Source organism: Syngnathoides biaculeatus, chromosome 15 (genome assembly GCF_019802595.1).
Source record: "Syngnathoides biaculeatus isolate LvHL_M chromosome 15, ASM1980259v1, whole genome shotgun sequence".
In the NCBI taxonomy this organism is placed as follows: Eukaryota; Metazoa; Chordata; class Actinopteri; order Syngnathiformes; family Syngnathidae; genus Syngnathoides; species Syngnathoides biaculeatus.
This window is the reverse complement of record NC_084654.1, coordinates 2086443-2109565: the sequence shown is the minus strand read 5'-3', so window position 1 is coordinate 2109565 and position 23123 is coordinate 2086443. Positions and strand designations below refer to the sequence as shown.

Below are 23123 nucleotides of genomic sequence, written 5' to 3'. Positions count from 1 at the left end.
TCCATTGAAGTTACATGGCTCATTAAAAGGTTCAGATTATATTCCCATCAGAACATTTTTAAGAACAGTTTTGTGTTTTTGCAAACTTTTACTGAAAAAAAAAAAATACAATACAAATACATACTAAGGCAACTATTAACAATAAATTTTAAATGTCGCTTCCAACTTTGTTTCATTTAACATTTTTTAACCCACAATGATATCCCCGTCTCTTTTTCTTGGTGTAAAACTGAATTATTGCTTGCAGAATATCTTTCATAATGCATGTTGAAAGCTGAATGATGCTCCCAAACAATATTAGGGTTAATGTTATGTTGCCTCCTATATTTAAAATACAGAATTAGCTTTATGGGCAATGTATCATCTGTGCTTTCATTCTCAATCTGGCTGTGCCAAGGTGGAATTTTAACATTCCACACCATCTCATCCTTACTTTCTACTTTGGCTTCAGACCAGAACTTTTTTATTTAAAAAAAAAAGAGAAAATCTCATCCAACTTCACCACTTTTTCTTCTATTATTCACATACCCCGGCGTTTGAAATTATGAGTGTACCCCTTTAAAATGGAGGGGGGCCTGATCTAAAAAAAGGACTGGATAGTTTATTGGCCACCAAAACTGAAGTCGCTGAAAGCAGATATCCGCCATCTTTAAACTTCCAAAACAACTATGCCGACCTGTGCGTTAATCGCCAGTTTCGTGGCTGTGAGAAAATATTCCACAGGTAAGTTTGAAAGATTTAGTTTGAAACTGTCAAAGTTTGTTTGTAAATGTTTTTTTTTATTATTATTATTTTCTGATGGGCTTAATTCAATTTTGTTAATGTTTGTTACGTTACGTTTACGTTAACTGTTCACTCTCTGGTAATCCTTTATAGGCCGACGGTTTTTCATGAAAAGCATTTTCTGGGAATTTTTTGATGAATTTCATCATACAGAACTCCGGAAATTGAATTTGATTTTCAAATGCGAGGAAACAAGTTTAAATTTTCTGTCTGAAATAGGACACCGCAGAGACAACAAATTTTCCCATTGCGAGTCCTTATTTCCAAAAATATATCAAACTGATGATTAACTTAGAATTTTATGTTTTTATGACAAAAAAATGCTTAGTTTTTTCCTATGTTACGATGATAGTGCTTCACAGCGTATTTTGGGAAAGGTTTCTTGGTAATCACGATGTTATGTCTTTCCTTTACACTTAGCATTTTTTGGCTGACCAAGTCGAATTAAAAATCCTTAATGTTACCAGAACTGAAAAAATGTCAATCTTACGCGACCATTTATAATTCTACGTGCCAAACTTTGAGAAAAACCCCGCCATAATCCAATCTACAAACCATGTCCGCCACACGTTTTGGGAGTACCAAGATGGCGGCCAACTGCATCTTTTTTTTTTTTTTGATCAGTGGGTGTGGCCAAGCAGCTGCTCTTTGTGAGAGGCAGTGTGCTACAATGTTTAAAAAAAAAAAAAGACGTCAGCTTGTAGTTGACTGTGCTGGATCTGTTTTCCTCTGCTCTGAGAGTGTGCGACAAGTGCGCAAATACGCAGTTGCACAGCTTAGAGGGAACATTGCCCTAAATGAACTTGTCCAGTTCTCGCGTGGATCTAGTGCTTCAGAGAGTCATACTAGGGCGCCTGCAGTGATGAAACACCAACAGCAGTAGCATAGTGCAGGACCACTCATTTGCAATGTAGACAGTTACGCTATTGACAGGATTGTGAAAAAAAAAAAAAGCAAAACAGGCAGCTAAGCATTCAAAAGAGGATAAAAATAAGGGTACCATTCACCAGGTGGAAAGAGCTGATGAGATAAAACTGTTAAAAGGGATGCTGAAGTTGCCAGTTTTGTCCCTAACAACTGAGTCAACACTGGCTAAATTTGCATAAAGCTCAATTTCACTCGATTTTGCCAGACAGTGTTATTTAACATAAGCAGCATAACACAGTTGGGCCAACTGTCCTGTATTAGCTTCTGTTCCAACAAGTTTTCCTACATGTTCAAATCGTCCAAACCCTCGTATGAATTGACGGTTTTAATCTGTTGATCCTTGCTAGTGCACAGGGAAATAACTACCATACCCTTTCGGTGTCATTTGGTTTTCCAGCAATAAATTCTCAACAAACTAACTAGAGCTTCAACTCAATGACGTTGGATGTTTTGAATCACCTGATGATGATCTATTCTGTTACATCAAAACGTAAATGAAATATATAACCAGAGTAATTCGTACATGGCGGCACAGTGTAGCAGCTGGAAAGTGTTGACCTCACAGTTTTGAGGTCCCGAGTTCAATTCTGGACCCACCTCTGTGGAGTTTGCATGTTCTCCCCATGCTTGCGTGGGTTTCCTCCCAAATCCCAAAAACATGCAACATTAATTGGACACTCTAATTTGCCCTTGGGTGTGATTGTGCGTGCAGCTGTTTGTCTCAATGTGTGCTGCGATTGGCTGGCAAACAGTTTAGGCTGTACCCTGCTTCGTGCCTGTTGACAGCTGGGATAGGCTCCAGAACTCTCCGCGACTCTCGTGAGGATAAGCGGCTAAGAAAATGATGAATGGATGGATGGATTGATGGATAATTAGTACTTATTTCTGAGGATCATAGCGTGTTGTAGAAGGGATGTAGAGCAAGATTAGCACTTTGGTAACATTTGTTTCATTATCAAAAAAAAAAAAAAAAAAAGACTCTTAATTGCCCGTGGGTGTGAATGTGAGTGCAAAGGGATGTTTGTGTGTGTATGTGTGTATATATATATATATATATATATATATATATATATATATATATATATATTTTTTTTTTTTTTTGCTGTGCGATTGGTTGGCGACCAGTTCACGGTGTAACCCGTCTCTCGCCTGGAGATATCTGGGATAGACACCCTCTTCAGCACCCCCGTGACCCTTGTGTTGATAAGCGCAACGAAAGAGGAATGAATGAATATATACACACACTTTCTATGAAATGAAGTTCATATTTCTTAAATTGCGAAACTCGTCACCTGAGTGAACACTCCATGAAGTATTGATGACAGCATCAAGGTTTTTTCGGTTACCGCTGCTGCAATACATGAACAACTGAGGCACTCGAGTGCATGCTTCATTTGGATGCAATACACAATTTAAACACTAGATGGGTGTCATTCCTATATCCATCCATGCATCCATCCACTTTCTTAGCTGCTTATCCTCACAAGTGTCACGGGAGTGTTGGAGCCTATCACAGCTGTCAACGGGCAAGAAGCAGGGTACATCTTTAACTGGTTGCCACATAGAGAGACAGTAGTCACACTCACAATCTCACTGAGTGGTAATTTAGTGTGTCCAATCAATGCATGTTTATGGGATGTGGGAGGAAACCGGAGTGCCCAAAGAAAACCCACACAGGCACGGGGAGAACATGCAAACTCCACATCGGTGGATTGAACCCAGGTCCTCAGAACTGAGTGGCCAACGCTTTACAGCTGTGCCACCGTGTCGCTCATTCCTATATAAGGTCCCTTTTACCGTCAGTTCTCATGACTGAAGAATCTGTCTATGGGGGCTGAAACCTATCCCAGTGGTTTATTTTCTTTTTTTAAGTATGCATTGGACTCATTTGAGAACAATGCATGGTTAAAAACAAACGTCTGTCACGGAGAAGTTTACAGAGGATTTACAGAAGTTTAACATGTGGACGCAACACGGTTTGTGTACGGAGGAGCTGACTCGCTCTCTTTTTTTTCCAATCATAGTTAATGAATGCTAGGCCACAACAGGCTTCGTGTACGGAGTAATGTCTAATTGTCAAAGTCTATTTAGTGGCATTACTGTGTTCAGAATTGTATTCATGTGTAAATTTCTTCACCAACTCTAAATGCTGACCCTTCGGCTCAAAATTACAGCATCCATCCATATTGACTTTGCATTGCAATGATGCTGTCTGTGTTTCTGGAGCAAGCAATTTTCTGAACTCTGTGTGAACTTTTCTCATTACACTGAAGATCCTTTCACAATCTGCTTTGCTCTGAGGTAAGCAAAGCACTGCTCACTGCTGAGATGATGGAACATTGGTTTGACTGTAAGAGAGGTAACACAACTCAAGGTGTCACTCTAATGTACTCAAACTCACGACAAACTCCCGGTGACATTGCAGAGGAGGAAAAACTTGTCATCAGCTATTTTGAGGAAGCACTTTGGAGGAGGAGGAAGGTGAACCCTGCCAATATGCGAGCCAGAACACCAGCAAACCATCCGCTAGTGAGCTTGACCGACCGCAAGGAAAAACTTGCGAAACCAGAAGAACTTTTTTGGTAAAACGGAATTTGGTCTGCAGTTTCAGAATCCATATGATTTGTGATATATGGCTGTATACGTAAGATTCATCACAAAATCCGTATAAACCACGGCTAAACTGTACGAGTTGACAGGTATGTAGATACATGTGTAGATCCAGCTGTCCAAGAGAAGCGGAAGCAGGATAATAGTCCAATTTCTTATCGGCGAAAACATCGACTTCGGCATTAAATATGGGTCCTCAATGCCAAGTGTTTCTCATTTTTCCATGTACCTTCGTTTATTATCACCTTCTAAATGTTTAACTGCATCGGACAAAACTGCTGTAAGACGTATTTTCGCATCGTCTCCAATCGTCTGAGCATTGAAGAATGGTTCATTTGACTGACACTTGCGGTCATTGACGTGATTTGATGATGTAGGTGCACGAGCTCTAGTAAGTCTGTAGTATTTACTCAAGAGCCAGTGATGACATCCATCCATTTTCTTAGCCGTTTATCCTGACAAGGGTCACGGGAGTGCTGGAGCCCATCCCAACTGTCAATGGGCAGGATGCAGGGTACACCCTGAACTGGTTGTCCGCCAGTCGGAGGGCACACAGAGACAGACAACAGTCGCACTTACAATCACATCGAGGGACAATTTAGAATCTCCAGTTAATGTTGCATGATTTTGGGATGTGGGAGGAAACCGGAGTGCCTGGAGAAAACAAACCGCAGGCAAGGAAAGATATGCTAATTCCAGACAGGCGTGTCTGGGATTGAAGCCTGGACCTCAGAACTGTGAGGCCAAAGCTTTACAGCTGTGCCACTGTGCCGCTTGATTCTAACATGTAAACAAATTTAGTGCCAACTTAGAATATTAATCGGCTATAATAGTCCTGATATCTGCATACATTATGTAGATCTTCAGAGCTTAGATCACTGTGTACAAATTGTACACATCCAGTACTTGATGAAACACAACTTTGCTGTAATGTAATGTAGTATTTGTGGTATTTGGTGGATACATAACTATCACATTCCAGGCCCGTCCACTTTTAAATTGGTTGGGTGCATCTATACCGTTGAAAGCTTTCATCTGCTCTGGTGTAAAACCTGGGTTGGGTGAAAATACGAGGTAGTAGTTTACTATGTGTGCATATCACACGTCAGGAAAAACCTCAGGATTTTTTTACAAATGATTTTTTGTCAATCTCACAAGGAATTATACAACTAATAACTGCAAGTTTTGCATTATACAGGGTCTTATCATCAAGAGAAAACCTATTTGCCTAACTATGGCGGGACACAGATGTAGTTTTAGAACATGCCATGTTGATGCCTTGGCAGTGTTTGTTCTCCAATATGGTGGAGTAAAAAAATACATGGGATTGCCACATGGTTGGGAATACTCCATATCCAATGTTTTCTTCTATGGCTTTGTCAAAACACACTGATAAAAAGTGATCAGCAAAGGGAATGCTTACTCGGCACCCATAGCTGACCACGTCTTCCCCTGTCGATTGACTTTCCCCATCCCCTGTTCACGGATTTCTTTTTCACTTGGAAAGCCCTCCCCCAAAAAATAATTCTTGCCACAGTTTGAACCATTTTTACAAACAAATACCACACAATAAACCATTGTGGCATCGCAAATTCATACAACAGTATACAAGGATGGGAAAGCACATAACGCCAAATGAACAGGATGTTTGGCTGGTGTGACCAAGTCAGAAAGAAACAAAGGCGCTGGATGCAAAAAGCAGAAGGCCCATTCTGCATCATATTTATTGATTAAACTGCTGTATATCTGCACTATAATCACTTCAGAATGGCAGATGTGGTTGGCAAAAGGAGTAATCAAGAAAACAAAAAATCTCGGTCCTCAGACCTTTAAGCATTACTGGATAGAAAGTCTGAGAATCAAGAAAGTGTGTCTTTTCTGATATCTGTTAAAACTGTTGTAACAAGGGTCAAATCTAAACAAAAATCATCTGAATTCAATCGTTTATATTCTAAATGAGTTGAAGTCTTCTGGATTTTTCTGGGTATGTTAATTTTCATACAGAAAATATTCAGACTTCTCAGAAATATGTTACTGTGTTAGGCAATATTGCTCTGGAGCCACACTCTGATCTCGTTCTCATTTTTCTGGATCCATTTGATGTTATTTCTGACTCTCTCCAGTGCCTGCTGCCTTGGCATCTCACCAGCACCAGCAATCGGAGTCAGTCTGAAGAAGTGCTCCATCTGTAAAAGCAGCACACAGCATCACATGAAACATCATCCCCTTGTTAACCACCAGACAATGCATATTTTGGTAAAAAATCCGCCAATGTTTCTGTGTCAAAATGAGACTTTGAATAGGTGTTTTAGAAGATAACTGCTACGCTGTCAGATATCCATCTTACAAATCCAAACATATTATACAGTATTTGATGACGTTATTTTTGAGTCCTGTTCAGATATATCATGAGTGTAATTTCCTGAAAAGCCTGATGTACAGCACTGGATACATGTATTGCACGGACAATCGACAAAAGAGGAGTATTTCATGGTTAAAAAAGGTTACTGGACTTGTTCTGTTGGAGAGACTGGGGCTGGACTGTACAGGTGATTGTTTCAATATACTGTAAGTATGCCCGGTTTGCCCACGGGATGTCAGTTATAACACAATGATCTTGAAAGTGGAATTGGGTCTAACAGATTTAATAACTTAGCACACATTTTGGGGAGTGCAGGGATTTCAGTATGGGAGGCAGGCACAAAGAATGGTACAGGTACTGATTCCAACTTTGCGGATGCACAGTACACATGGGTTTGTTCAGTGCATGGAACTGCATTCCACGTATTGTAGTGTATTTTGGCATTATATACGATAAAAACTTTAATGAGGAGAATGAAGGCTGAGCTTAGAAAGTAAGATGAACAAACTCCCTGAGTAAATCTACTTCAAAGGAATTACCTCACGGGTGACCACCTGGGGTTATCACAAGGGATTCTGGTTCCAAATCTGGACCCATTCCTTTATTGCACCCAAGTATGCAAGGCCCCAAGATGTCCCGGGGCCAGGAAGGCAGGAGGAGGAAAGTCCCTGGCAGGAAAGGGGAGAATGGAGTCTCCTGTTCATGCTCATGGGAGCAGGGTGAATATTTTAAGAAGTGGACAAACGAACAAGGAAAGGACTTCTTTGCTGGGTTTGACGAAGATAACAAGATGACTGGACAGGTTGCTCACAGCTCTGACACTTCTCAAAAGAACTATTAGCCCAAACGTCAGTCTCTAAGAGTGCTTCCTCCATTTGCTATCCGGACTCAAGGGGAAAATGCACTTGGCGTCACCAACAGGATTCACAAAGCTCTTCGCTGGTGGTGAGCGTTTTCTCACAATATGTACTGGTGGCTGCGCAGTGCTTCCACTGGGAGGAAATGTGGCTTTGGAATGCGTCCCTTGTGAGCCGTCCGGGTAGTAAGGTGGTTGGGGGCTTCAGAGATAAAGTGGGGTGTGTTTCAACAGCGTTTGGTTGCATAAGTTTGCTTTGCGATGTTGCAGAGGTGTGTCAACCAGGACAGCCCTACAACATCCAGACTCTTTAGGAACTCCGAGCAAATCTCATTCACCCCTGGGGCTCGGCCATCAAGGAGCTTTTTAACCATGTCGAAGACCTCAACCCCAGAGATAGAAGAGCCCGCCTCAGAGAACCCATACTCTGCTTCCTCAAGGGAAGGCTTGTCAGTAGAAATGAGGAGGTCTTCGAAGTATCTTCCCCTTTGACTCACAACTTCCCGAATTGAGATCAGCAGTGCCCCATCTTCACTATACATAGGTTTGACGGTGCAGTCTTTCCCCTTTTTAAGACACCGGACAGCAGACCAGAATTTCCTCAAAGCCATCTTGAAGTCATTCTCCATGGCCTCACCGAACTCCTCCCACGCGTGGGTTTTGGCTCCGTAACCACCAAAGCTGCATTCTGCTTGGCCAGCCGGTGTTTTGACCTATCGGAACGGAGGTAGGACTCAAATGTAGGAGTACACGGAGACGCAGAGGTAATTCGGGAAAAAGTTTATTACTCAATGGTCAGGGATCGGGCATGCAGTCAGGTGCAGCGGCGGTTGTTGGGACATCGGGCATAGAGAGCAGGTCAGCGGGCAGACAGGAGTCGGTGCACGGGAGAACGATCAAAGCAGGGAGGAGTATCAAGGGAGTCAGGTTTACGGGGTCGGTTGGAGAACAGGCAGATGTCGGTACACACAGGAATACGATCAGAGATACGGGGGTGCTCGAACGGGGCATGAACCTCAACAATCTGGTGGAGGACCAGTCGTCACCGGGTCCTATAAGTACCGGGCGTAATCAGCCGAAACAAGGTGCGGGTGTGTGCCGCCTTATTGGCTGGCCATGCCCAGCCTTGGCAGGATGCCTGGAGCACAACAGCCTGTACCGATCAGCTGCCTCGGGAGTCCTACAGGCCAAAAATCCCCGATATGACTCCTTCAGCTTGACAGCATACCTCAGTGTTGGTGTGCACCAACGTGTTCGAGGATTGCCGCCATGACAAGCACCGACCATCTTACGGCCAACAGCTCCATTTAGCCGCTTCAGGAATGAAGGCGGAGAACATCATCCACTCTGACTCAATGTCCCCAGCCAGTCTTTCGGAGATTGGAGTTGAAATACTTTCTGATGGGGGAATCTGCCAGCAGTTCCAAGCAGACCCTCACAATACGTTTGGGCCTGCCACATCGGACCGGCATCTTCCCCCACAATCATAGCCAACTCATTACCATGTGGTGATCAGTTGACAGTTCCACCCCTCTCTTCGCCCGAGTGTCCAAGACATGCTGTTGCAAATCCGATGACATGACCACAAAGTCGATCATCGAACTGAGACATAGGGTGTCCGGTGCCAAATGCACATGTGGAAACCCTTATACCTGAACATAGTGTTTGTTCTGGACAATCTGTCAAGAGCACAGAAGTCCAGTAACAGAACACAACTCGGGTTCAGATCGGGGGTGTCGTTCCTCCCAATCATGCCCTTCCAGGTCTGACTGTCATTGCCCACATAGACATTGATGTCCCTCAGCAGAATGATGGAGTCCCCAGAGGGAGCACTTTCCAGCACTCCCTCTAAGGACTCCAAAAAGGGTGGGTACCCTGAACTGTTTTTGGTGCATAGGCACAAACAACAGTCAGGACCCATCCCCTTACTTGAAAGCGAATGGAGGCTACTCTCTCATCCACTGGGGTAAACTCTAACGTACTGGCTGCAAGCCAGGGGGCAATAAGTATAGCCACACCTGCTTGGCGCCTCTCACCTTGGGCAACTCGATAGTGGAAAAGAGTCTAAACCCACTCAAGAGGACTGGTATCAGAGCCCAAGCGGTGCATAAAGGCGAGTCTGACAATATCCAGTCGGAACTTCTCGAACTCATGCACCAACTCGGGCTCCTTCCCTGCCAGAGCTGACATTCCATGTCCCTAGAGCTCGTTTTCGTAGCCGGGGAATGGATCGCCAAGGTCATTTTGGCCACCACCCAGCTCACATTGCACCCTACCATTGTGGCCCCCTTTCACAGGTGGTGAGTTTGATAAAGCCCAAAGTTTTTTTTAAAAAAAAGAAAAAGCAACGATCAACTGTCTGACTAAAAGCACAGTTGCGATATTTCTTTGCTACACTTACAGAAACAACACTGAGGAACATTGTGCATTAGGTTGGACAGACAAACCTTCCACAGTTGTAGCTCTGTATTGTAGGTGGATGAGATTTGAGTCAAAAGACGACCAAGGTTACGATCATTGATGGTGTATCTGTAAAAGAAAAATAATTGATCAATAATCAACAGAATACAGGAAGATCAAAGCACCACTCATGTGGACACAGGTCATTGTCTGATTAAAAGGGTTTACTGTATTGCAGTGTATTCTGTGCTGTGGTATAAAATGTAAGGCGTCATCACATAATCATTGACTTCTTGCTTGGAACAGCACCTTTCAATGGAAAAGGATGACTGCAAATGAGTATATTGCCGAAACTCTTTTTATGGTGCAGTGAATGTCATCGTTATCAACACTTTCTTGGCTGCATAGGGAAGTCTTACTCTGTGAGTTCAGAGAAATTGCAGTGGTCGTGTGGTTTGTTGTTGTTTCATACTCTTTGATCATTAGCCATTAAAGATTTAATACATGCTGCATGCCAGTTATTTGCCATATTTTCCGGACCACAACGTCCACTGGTTAATAAGCCGCACCCACTCTGCTGAGTTTTTTTTTTCCTCCATACATGAGTCACACTGGATCATAGCCCAAAGATATATACGAAAACCTACTGGCAGAACTCAGAGAAGGATTATCTTTGCATGCAACCAGTTTTTGTAAAAGATTTCTCGCAACAATTCCTCCAAGCCTCACACTCGCCTCGGAATGCCGCTTTAAAAGCATGAATCACGCTGATGTCTAGTGGCTGCAAGGACTTTGATGTACCTCAGAGAATCACAGCTGCAATGTAGTTTGATTTCTTGATGGGCATTTTTGCAGAACCTGGGCCCTCATACTGTCCAAAACAAGCAGTACTTTTTTTGCAGTGAAAAAAATCCTTCTGGCTGCTCACTGGAACACTCCATCGGCCATTCACTCATTAATCTTTCCATCATCCACCCTTTTTTGTTCAGGTTAATGACCATGCCTTTTCGGAGTTTATGTTTGGGCATAGTGAGCTGCGTAAAAATCCCCATTGGTGGAAGCTTTTATCCGAAAGTCGTGGAGCTCAAAACACTTAAACTGCGTTCTCTCATGTCCAGTTGTTTTCACCATAATGGATGACACGCCAGTCTTGTTAACATTTCAAGTTAGAGGCAAGTCAAAAGTTAAAGGCACTTCATCCATATGGTATTTATGATGTCTCGTCCAATGGGATCCTAGACTGGCTTTGCTGCAATGAATTTCTGGAAATTTGCAACTTTTTCTTCATTGTCGGGCAGGAGTTGTTGGCAAACATTCGTAAACCCCCTGATGCACAAAACCTTTCAGCTCATGAAACAAAAACACCAGAACGTTCCACCTTGAAAACCTTCAAGATACATTTTACTGGTGATTATTTTAGCTTTCAGTCGGATCTGCATGGCATCAAGTTCGAGCCATCTGCTCTTATGACCTCTGAATGCCTTTGTGCTCTTTTGGCACTGCATCAGTGCCTCACGGTGCAGTCTAAAATGCTTCATCATCGATTGATTAACGCCAAGCTTCTGTTCAGCAGCCTGATTTCCCTCTTGGATATACTGATCAATGGCTTTCAACTTGAAGGCTGCTCATACACTTTTCTTCTCGGATTCGCCATGATGATAGTGTGAAAGATATACTGTAAAATATACAGTAATCCCTCTTTTTTGCAGTTAATTGGGACCAGAACCACCTGAGAAAAGTGAAAAATAGTGGGTCACGAGGGCCCTCCTTTGGAGCCAGGCCTGGAGATGGCGCTCTAAAGAGAGCACTTGGTGGCCAGGAACCCCACCCATGGGCCCGCCTGGGCACAGCCCAAAAGGGTAGTGTGGGTCTACTTTCCCATCGGCTCACCACCTATAGCAGAGGCCATAAGCATCAGGTGTTGTGTGAGATGGTTGGTGACCAAAGGTGGGGACCCTGGCTATCTGATTCCTGGTTACAGAAACTGGCACTAAGGACATGGAATGCCACCTCTCTGACAAGGAAGGAGCCCAAGCTGATGTGTGAGGTTGAGAAATTTATGATCAGATATAGTCGAGCTCATCCTCACATGGCTTGGGCTCTGCTACCAGTCCTCTTGAGAGAGGTTGGACTTTTTTTCCACTCTGAGTTGCCCATGTTGAGAGGCACTGGGGAGCTCTGGTTATACTACTTATTGCCCCTGGCTCAGCGCCTGTACGCTAGGTTTCTCCCCGGTGTACGAGAGGGAAGATTCCTTCCACCTTTAGGTGGGGAATGTGTCCTGACTGTTTGTGCCTATGCACCAAGCAACACTTTAGAGTACCCATGCTTTTTGGTGTCCTTGGAGGGTGTAACCCCCTTGGAACTCTATCATTCTGCTGGGATGATAATGACAGTGAGATCTGGAAAGGTGTAATTGGGAGAAATCCCCCCTGCCAATCAGAACCCGAAATGTTCTGTTACTGGCCTTCTGTGCTCAACATGGATTGTCCATAACAAACACCATGTTAAAGCATAAGGATGTCCATACGTGCATTTAGCACAAGAATATCCTAGGTCACCCCTTGATAATTCAATTTGTGGTCCTGTCATTGGACATGCGGCCGTATGTCTTGGACACCTGGGTGAAGTGAGGGACAGAGCTGTCCACTGATCACCACCTGGTGGTGTGTTGGCTGTGATGGGAGGGCAAGATGCTATTCTAACCGGTCACCTCAAATGTGTTTTGAGAATCTGCTGGGAAAGTCTGGCAGAATCCCCTGTCAGAATGAGTTTCAACTCCCACCTCCAGCAGCCCTTCACTCAAATCTCAGGGGAGATAGGGTACATTGAGTGGACCATGCTCTATTGCAGTGGCATCTGAGCAGAGCGGCGTCTGGAACTTAGATGGTGCCTGCCATGGCGGAAATCCCCGAACCCGTTGGTGGAGAGATGCTGTCAAGCCGAAGAAAAAGTCCCATCACGCCTTTTTGGCCTGTGGGACTCCAGAGGCAGCTGATGGGTACCAGCTGGGAAAGCTTTGGTGGTTACCGACGCTAAAACCCGGCTGTGGGAGGAGTTCTTTGAGGCCATGGAGGATGACTTTTGGATGGGTTAGAAGAAATTCTGGTTCACCATTCAGCATCTTAGGAGGGGGAAGCAGAGCACCATTAACACTCTGAATACTATGAATGGCATGCTTCTGATCTCGACAAGGGACATTGTGTTTTGGTGCAAAGCAAAGGAAATTCATTTGTATAGCGCATTTCATATGAGAGGTAACTCAATGTGCTTTCAATGATTAAAAGCATTTGAAAATCAGAATCAGCTTTATTGGCCAAGTGTGTAAAAATACACAAGGAATTTTACTCTGGCAGTTGGACATTTGGAAGCAGTTTGGTGAGGTGGCTGTGGAGTTTTTGACCATCTAATTCAATAGAATAATAGCGGAAGAGAAGATGCCAGAAGAATTGAGGAAAAGTGTGATCGTCCCCATTTTAAGAACAAAAGGCGGTGTTCAGAGCTGTGGAAAATATAGAGGAATAAAGATGATGAGCCATTCAAGGAAGTTATGGAAAAGAATAGTGGAGGCGAGACTCAGGACAGGAGTAAGTATCTGCGAGCAACAGTATGGTTTCATGCCTAAAAAGAGTAAAGGAGAGGAATGAATATTAGCCGAAGTAAAACAGAATATATGTGCATGAATGTGAGAGGCGGAGGAGAGTGAAGCTCCAGGGAGAAGAGTTAGCGAGGGTAGACGACTTCAAATGCTTTGGGTAAACAATACAGAGCAATGGAGAGTGTAGTAAGGAAGTGAAGAAACCTATTCAAGCGGGGTGGAACAGCTGGCAGATGCTGGTGTTCTATGTAACAGAGTCTCCACAAGGATGAAGGCCAAAGTTTATAAAACAGTGGTGAGCCTGGCCATGATGTACGAATTAGAGATGGGGGCACTGAAGAAACAACAGAAAGCAGAACTCGAGGTGGCAGAGATGAAGATGCCAAGGTTCTTGCTTGGAGTGAACAGGTTGGATAGGATTAGAAACGAGCTCATTAGAGGGACAGCCAAAGTTGGATGTTTTGGAGACAAGGTTGGAGAGAGCAGACTTGCAGATGGTTTGGACATGTTCAGAGGCGAGAGAGTGAGTATATTGGTAGAAGGGTGCTGAGGATGGATTTGCCAGGCAAAAGAGCGAAAGGAAGATGAAAGGAAAGGTTGATGGATGTTGTGAAGGAGGACATGAGGACAGTGGGTGTTAGAGAGGAAAATGCACGAGATTAGATGGAAAAAGATGACACTGTGGCGACCCCTAACGGGACAAGCCGAAATGAAAAGAAGAATATATATATATAATTTTTTTTTTTTGGAAGTCGAAAAGAAGCAGGTTCTGGTGAACAACACAATTATTTCCATCTCGATCCATGATCCAGTAGACATGCAATTTTGGTAAGAGATGAAACATTTAATCTAACATTTAGATAAAAACAATAAAAATGACAAAATATAAATTAAAAAATAGACAAAAACACTTACAGTGTAACTAATATGATTAAAAAGTGGATATACTCTAAAAAGCATGAAAAAAAGAAAAGTTTTCAACCTGGATTTAAAAAATTCATACTTGGGGGTGACCTTACCTCTTTTGGCAATTTATTCCATTTGTGTGCAGCATAATAGCTAAATACTACTTCATCAAATTTGCTTTGGACTCTGTTTTCCACTATTTGACCTGAGTCAGTCGTTCTCAGAGCTCTACTGGGTTTGTATTCCGTAAGCATTTCTTTCATGTATTTAGGCTAGTGATTTATAGACCAGTAACAGAACTTTAAAATCTATTCTAAAGGTGACTAAAATCCAGTGCAAGAACTTTAGGATTGGCGTTGTATGCTCTGACTGCTTTGTCTTGGTCAGAACGTGAGCTGAAACATTCTGAATGAGCTGCAGCTGTGTAATGCTCTTTTGGGGAGTCCAGTGAGAAGACCTTTACAGTAGTCAAGTCTACTTGAGATAAAAGCATGGGTGAACTTTTCCTGGTCTGCTTGACATATACAAACCTTCACTCAAGATATGTTCTTCAGATGGTAGAAGGCAGTTTTTTTGATTGATTTGATATGATTGTTGAAAATCAGGTTAGAATAAATCAGAACAACAAGGTTTCAGACTTGGTCTTTGGTTTTTAAAGATAGAGAGTCCAGGTGTTTCGATTTTCTTTACTGCCAAAAACAATTGTCCCAGTTTTGTTGTGATTTAGTTGAAGAAAATGTTGGCTCTTCCAGTTAATCTGCTTTAGACTGTTGCACAATACCTCAATTTTGAAGAATTTGACATGAGGGTAATATATACAGGCTGAACAGGAGTGGTCCAAGAACAGGCCTTTGAGGGACCCCATAAATCATTGCCATTTGTTGAGATTGAGCACTTCCAATGGTGACAAAGTAGCTCCTTTCCTTCAGGTTTGTCCCCAACCATTTAAGGACCGTTCCATTTAGTCCTACCCACATTTCTAAACTGTTCGGCAGTATATTGTGATCTACCGTATCAAAAGCCGCACTGAGATCCAACAAGACCAAAACTGACACCTTTCCTGAGTCAGTATTCAACCTAATATCATTTAGCACTTTGATAAGAGCAGATTCTGTACTTTGAGTTCGGAAGCTTGATTAAAATTTGTCAAAAAGTCCATTTAAATTCAAGAAATTGCTGAGTTGATTTAAGTTAACGTTCTCAAGAATCTTGGCGATGAACAGTAGATTTGAGATGGGTCTATAGCTTGCGAACATGGAATCGTCCATTGCTCTGTTTTTTATAGAAGTGGCTTAACAGCAGCTACTTTAAGAGCTTTGGAAAACTCGGCAGGCTGAAGTTAGCAATTGATTATTTGCTGCAAATAAGCTAGCACTGACTTCACAATAGTTTTGAGATGGTATTGAGTCGAGAGAGCTTGTTGATGGTTTCAACTGCTGAACAGTTTTCTCTACAGATGTTTTCTGACTAACTCTTGGTTAAAATTACAAAGACACTGTCTGTAGAGGTCATAGTCAATTTGGAGTTTTGTTTTTCGCCACTTGCCTTCTGCTTTCCTACACATCCTTTTTTTGCTAAATTACAGTGAAGAAAATAAGTATCTGAACACCCTGCTATATTGCAAGTTCTCCCACCTCAAAATCGAAATCATGGAGGGGTCTGAAATTTTCATCGTAGGTGCATGTCCATGGTAAGAGAGACAATCTAAAAAGAAATATCCAGAAATCGCAATATATGATTTTTTTTAACGATTCATTTGTGTGATACAGCTGCATATAAGTATTTGAACACCTGAGAAAACCAATGTTAACATTTGGTACAGTCACCTTTGTTTGTAATTACAGAGGTCAAACATTTCCTGTATTTGTTCACCAGGTTTGCACACACTGCAGAAGAGATTTTTGATCACTTCTCCACACAGATCTTCTCTAGATCAGGCAGGTTTCTTGGCTGTCGCTGAGAAACAAGGGGTTTCAGCTCACTCCAAAGATTTTCGATTGGGTTTAGGTCTGGAGCCTGGCTAGGCCATGCCGGAACTTCGATATACTTCTTACGCAGCCACTCCTTGGTTTTTCTGGCTGTGTGCTTTGGGTCATTGTCATGTTGAAAGATGCAGCCACGACCCGTCTTCAGTGCTCTGACTGAGGGAAAGAGGTTGTTCCCCAAAATCTTACAATATATGACCACGGTCGTCTTCTCCTTAATACAGTGCAGTCGTCCTGTCCCACGTGCAGAAAATCACCCCCAATGCATGATGCTTCCACCCCCATGCTTCGCAGTATGGATGGTGTTCTTGGGATGGAACTCATCATTCATCCTCCTCCAAACACGGTGAGTGGAATTATGACCAAAAAGTTCCATTTTAGTCTCATCTAACCACAAAACTTTCTCCCGTGACTCCTCTGTATCATCCAAATGGTCATTAGCGAACTTAAGATGGGCCTTGACATTTGCTGGTTTAGGAAGGGGAACCTCCGTGTAAAGCATGATTTCAAACCATGACGTCTTAGTGTATTACCAACAGTCACCTTGGAAACGGTGGTCCGAGCTCTTTACAGGTCATTGACCAAGTGCTCTCGTGTAGTCCTGGGTTGATTCCTCACCTTTCTAAGGATCATTGAGACCCCATGAAGTGATATCCACTCCGATTGAGATTGACCATCATGTTTCGCTTCTTCCATTTTCCAATGATTGCTCCAACAGTGGACGTTTTTTCACCAAGCTGCTTGGCAATTTCCCTATAGTCCTTTCCAGCTGTGTAGAGTTGTACAATTTTGTCTCTGGTGTCTTTGGACAGCTCTTTCGTCTTGGCCGTGTTTCAAGTTTGAGTCTTACTGATTGTATGGGGTGGACAGATGTCTTTATGCAGTTAACGACCTCACACAGGTGCATCTGATTCAGAATAACACATGGAGTGGAGGTGGACTTATAAAGGTGGACAAACAGGTTTTTGAGGGTCAGAATTCTAGCTGATAGACAGCTGTTCAAATACTTATTTGGAGCTGTATCACACAAATAATACATTGTGATTTCTAGATTTCCCTTTTTAAATTCTCTCTCTTACAGCGGACATGCAACTACAATGAAAATTTCAGACCCCACCATGATTTCTAAGTGGGAGAACTTTTGAAATTTTTTTGTAGGTTGAACACACTGGACTTTAAACACACTTCACAAGAATGAATTATATGTGAACTCCAAGGTTCCACTTGGATGAATGGATGGCAGTTTTGTACCACTGACCTGTTAACCAGGTATTCCCAGTTGAGTGTGGTCCAGTCCCAGGCCATGGTTTGACCCATCGGGTTAAAGGACACATATCTCACCAAAGTGAACAGATCCTGGCTTCTCACCACATTCATATCTTTAGCTGCATCGAGGAGCCTGTTTGTCAAAGTAAATTTCTTTAGCATTTGATCTTAATTATATACATTCAATTACCAAATTTGTTTTTCAGTTCTGAAGGGGTTTGTGTGTCCTGATGATCCTAGGAGTTAAGTTGTCTGGGGTTTCATGCCCCTGGTAGGGTCACCCATGTCAATAAGGTCCTAGCTGAGTGACCAGACAAAATACGACTCTAAAATCCCGATGACAAATACAAAAATTGGATCTTGACCGGCCACGGGTCACCGGGATCCCCTTCTGGAGCCAGGCCTGGAGGTAGGGCTCGAAGGCGAGTGGCTAGTGGCTGGGCCTGCACTCATGGAAGCTCAGCCGGGCACAGCCCGAAAGGGTGACACTGTTCCCCCCTCAAACTGTGATAGGGGCCAAAAGGGTTTGGGTGAAATGTGAGCTGGGTGGTAGCCAAATTACCTTGGCGATCCGATCCCCCGCTTCAGAAACTAGCTCTAGGGACGTGGAATGTCATCTCTTTGGCAGGGAAGGAGCCCGAGTTGGTGTGTGAGGTCGAGAAGTTCTGACTGGATATAGTCAGACTTGTCTCTACGCACTGCTTGTGCTCTGGTACCACTCCTCTTGAGAGGGGTTGGATTCTGTTCCATTCTCGAGTGTCCCATGGTGAGAGACGCCGAGCAGGTGTGGGTAAACTCTTTGCCCCCCGGCTCTGGGCCTGTATGTTGGGGTTTCCCCAGTTGATGAGAGGGTAGCCTCCCTCTGCCTTCAGAGGGGGATGGGTCCTGACTGTCATTTGTGCCTATGCACCAAGAGCAGTACCCACCCTTTTTGGAGTCCTTAGAGGGAGTACTGGAGAGGACTCCCTCTGTGGACTCCATCATTCTGCTGTGGGACTTCAATGGTCACGTGAGCAATGACAGTGAGACCTGGAAGGGCGTGATTGGGAGGAACAACCCCCACGATCAGAACCCGAGTGGTGTCCTGTTATTGGACTTCTGTGCTCATCACGGATTGTCCAACGAACACCATGTTTAGGGATGGGGGTGTCCACATGTGTGCACCTGGGACCAGGACATGCTAGGCCGCAGTTCAATGATCGACTTTGTAGTCATGTCATCAGACCTGCGACTGCATGTCTTGGACACTCGAGTGAAGAGAGGGGCGGAGCTCTCAACTGATGACCACCTGGAGGTGAGTTGGCTCCGATGGTGGGGGAAGATGCAGATCCGACGTGACAGGCCCAAATGTATTGTGAGGGTCTCCTTGGAACAGCTGTCAGATTCCTCTGTCAGAAGGAATTTCAACTCCCACCTCCGAAAGAACTTTGCTCATGTTCGAGGGGAGGTGGGAGACATTGAATCCGAGTGGACAATGTTACGCACCTCTATTGCTGAAGCGGCCTATTGCTGTAGTTGTAAGGTGGTCAGTACCTGTGTAGCGGCAACCCCAGAACACGTTGGTGGACACCAACAGTGAGGCATGTTGTCAAGCTGAAGAAGGAGTTCTATCGGGCATTTTTAGCCTGCGGGACTCCTGAGGCAGCTGATAGGCACTGGCCGGCCAAGTGGAATGCAGCTTTGTTGGTCACTGAGGCAAAAACCCGGGCGTGGGATGAGTTCGGTGAGGCCATGGAGAACAACTTCAGGATGGTTTCGAGGAAATTCTGGTCCACCGTCCGGCGTCTCAGGAGGGGCAAGCAGTGCACCGTCAACACTATGTATAGTGAGGATGACCTCCTCAATTCCACCAACACTCCTTCCACGAGGAAGCTGAGTCTGGGTTCTCTGAGGCGGGATCTTCTATCTCTGAGGTTGAGGTCACTGAGGTGGTCAAAAAGCTCCTTGGTGGCAGGGCCCTGGGGGTGGATGAGATTCGCCCAGAGTTCCTCAAGGTTCTGGATGTTGTGGGGCTGTCCTGGTTGACACGCCTCTGCAACATCGAGTGGACATCGGGGACAGTGCCTCTGGATTGGCAGACTGGGGTGGTGGTCCCCCTTTTCAAGAAGGTGGACCGGAGGGTGTGTTCCAACTATAGGGGATCACACTTCTCAGCCTTTTCAGCCAGCTGGAGAGAAGGATCCGTCGGGGAAGTCAAATCTCAGATTCAGTAGGAGCAATGTGGTTTTTGTCCTGGCCGTGGAACAGTGGACCAGCTCTACACCCTCGTCAGGATCCTCGAGGGTGCACAGGAGTTCGCCCAACACATCTCCTGTTGTTTTGTGGACTTGGAGAAGGCTTTGGACCGTGTCCCTTGGGAAATCCTGTGGGGGGATCTTTGGGAGTATGGAGTATCGAGCTCCCTGATATGGACTGTTCGGTCCCTGTACGACCGCCATCAGAGTTTGGCCCACATTGCCGACAATAAGTCAGACTCGTTTCCAGTGATAGTTGGACTTCGCCAAGGCTGCCCGTTGTCACTGCTTTTGTTCACAACTTTTATGGACAGAATTTCTAGGCGCAGCCAAGGCGTAGAGGGTGTCCGATTTGGTGGCCTCACCATCGCATCTCTGCTCTTTGCAGATGATGTGGTTCTGTTGGTTTCAACAAGCCGTGGTCGCCAACTCTCAATGGAGAGGTTTGCAACCGAGTGTGAAGTGGCCGGGATGAGAATCAGAACCTCCAAATCAGAGACCATGGTCCTCAGTTGGAAAAGGGTGTCGTGCCCTCTCTGGGTCAGGGATTAGATCCTGCCCCTCGTGGAAGCGTTCAAGTACCTTGGGGTCTTGTTCACAAGTTAGTGAAGAATGGAGCGGGAGATCGACAGACGGATTGGGGCAGCGTCTGGAATGATGTGGACTTTGTATGGGTCTGTTGTGGTGAAGAGAGAGTTAAGCCGAAAGCCGAAGCTCTCAATTTACCAGTTGATCTACTTTCCTACCCTCACCTATGGGCATGAGGTGTGGGTCAAGACCGAAGGAACAACATCCCGGATACAAGCGGCCAAAATGAGTTTCCTCCGCAGGGTGTCCGGGCTCTTCCTTAGACATAGGGAGAGAAGCTCGGTCATCCGGGAGGCTCTCAGTGTTGAGCCACTGCTCTTCTGCATTGAGAGGAGCCAGATGAGGTGGCTGGGGTATTTGTACCGGATGCCTCCCGGACAGCTCCCTGTTGAAGTGTTCCGGGCATGTCCCACCGGAAAGAGACCCCAGGGAAGACCCAGGACACGCTGGAGAGACTTTATCGCTCGGCTTCCCTGGGAACACCTTGGGATTCCTCCAGAAGAGCTGGAAGAAGTGGCCGGGGAAAGGGAAGACTGGGTATCCTGCTGAAGCTAAATCCCCCGCGACCTGACCCGGAGAAGCGGTAGAAAATGAATGGATGGATGGATGGATGCCCTTCATCCTAGAATTTTCTGTCACATAACACACCAGACACCTTCCGCCAGCTGTTCCTACCTACATGGACCCATTTCTTCACTTCCTTACACACTCACCATTGCTCTGGATTGTTGATCCCAAGTATTTGAAGTCATCCACCCTCTCTATCTCTTCTCCATGGAGCCTCACTCTTCCCTCGCCACCCCTCTTATTCACGCACATGTATTGTGTTTTATTTTGGCTAATCTTAGTTAAAACTTATAATGACAGTAATAAGACAGAGTATAGAGGTTGGAAGGCAAGCCAATGTGCTCGAAAGTTCTGTAACTACAGACAACAGAAAACCACTTGGTTGGAAAAGTACATACAGGTATTTCTTGTCAAAGTTAAAAAATAATGATAATCATAATTAATTTTCAATGAATCTATATCATAGTTGCATGTCTGTGCAACTAATCTTTGTATATTTAGTTGACTAGCTGGTAAATTGTCAGGGAAGCTTATCGTGAAGGTAAATGTGAATCATAATTTTCATACAGAAGTTGTTACAGTGAAGTATTTGAACACCCTGCTATATTGCAAGTTATCCCACTTAGAAATCATGGAGGGGTCTGAAATTTGGATGCATCATTGAGACCCCATGAGGTGATGTCATGCATGTGGCTCCACCCCGATTGAGATTGACCGTCATGTTTAGCTTCTTCCATTTTCTAATGATTGCTCCAACAGTGGACCTTTTTTCACCAAGCTGCTTAGCAATTTCTCCGTAGCCCTTTCCAGCCATGTGGACTTGTACAATTTTGTCTCTGGTGTCTTTGGACAGCTCTTTGGTCTTGGCCGTGTTTCAAGTTTGAGTCTTACTGACTGTGTGGGGTGGACAGGTGTCTTTATGCAGCGAACGACCTCACACAGGTGCATTTATTCAGGATAATACATGGAGTGGAGGTGGACTTTTAAATGTGGACTAACAGGTCTTTGAGGGTCAGAATTCTAGCTGATGGACAGGTGTTTAAATACTTATTTGCAACTCACAGAAATAAATCATTAATAAAAATCATACATTGTGATTTCCGGATTTTTCTTTTTAGATTATCTCTCTCACAGTGGACATGCACCTACGATGAAAATTTCAGACCCCTCCATGATTTCTAAGTGGGAGAACTTGCAATATAGCAGGTTGTTCAAATACTTATTTTCTTCACAGTACTTAGTTATAATGCAATGATGTAGATACAAGAGTCGGTTGAGAAATTTTCTAAATTTGATCGATGAGTCAAAAATTTTAATGATGATTTTTTTTTCAATTACCTCCAAAGAAGATTTACATCCTGGACAGATGCCAAGCCATACAGCAACTTGTCTTTCTCCTGAGCCAAGAAGGTGTTCTTGTACCTCTTTAACATGATGTTCCACTTTGCTTCAGTGCCCGAGTTTTTCATGCCATAACGATAAACTAACAACCTCAGGTTAACTGCGATATTGCTGGAAAAGAAAATTAATTGTTGTAACTATCGCTTTTTATTGATCCACTGGCAGAGAATCAAGCTTAAAAGAATTATCATTACATCAAAAAGTGCGAGTTAGCCTTGTTACTTTGTAGTTGGTTTTTACAAACCTGATAGTTCCGTTAATCCATTGATCAAAAATGTGTGATGCTTCATTCAATGTAGTTTGATCTCCCATTTGACAAGCAATGCTGAGCACAGTCTCACGTAGTAACCTGATAGAAAAAGCCTCCAATAACTGGACAGAATCATAAAGTGCCACTCTTGGTAACATCCGAGTGATAACTTTCGTTACTCATCATGTTACTAAGGAATACAATGCAAAATGCAAAATAAACATTTCATCAGGCTAGGCTTGCCAAACCTCTGTGTCTGTGTTCCAACATCATCCCATCCAAGTTCAGATGAAATTACTTTCACATGATCACGGAACAGTTTCTAGGGGGGACAAAAACAGACAAGCAGTTCAGGATGGTACTAGATTTGCCTATGACCGCTATGTCCAG

At 44.0% G+C, this 23123-nt stretch overlaps 1 protein-coding gene across 1 annotated transcript in view; it reads right to left on the bottom strand.

Moving 5' to 3' along the window:
- Positions 1-6032: 6032 nt before the first annotated feature.
- The window catches only part of enpep (glutamyl aminopeptidase), a 44449-nt gene continuing 27358 nt past the window's right edge, over positions 6033-23123 (bottom strand). Inside the window, exons 15-20 of the mRNA XM_061843735.1 lie at positions 22982-23055; positions 22728-22832; positions 22421-22594; positions 17686-17826; positions 9986-10067; positions 6033-6506 (exon numbers count right to left, since the gene is read on the bottom strand). Coding sequence (XP_061699719.1) covers positions 6360-6506; positions 9986-10067; positions 17686-17826; positions 22421-22594; positions 22728-22832; positions 22982-23055 — 723 coding nt within the window. The 3' untranslated portion in view covers positions 6033-6359. The remainder of the gene's footprint in view (positions 6507-9985; positions 10068-17685; positions 17827-22420; positions 22595-22727; positions 22833-22981; positions 23056-23123) is intronic.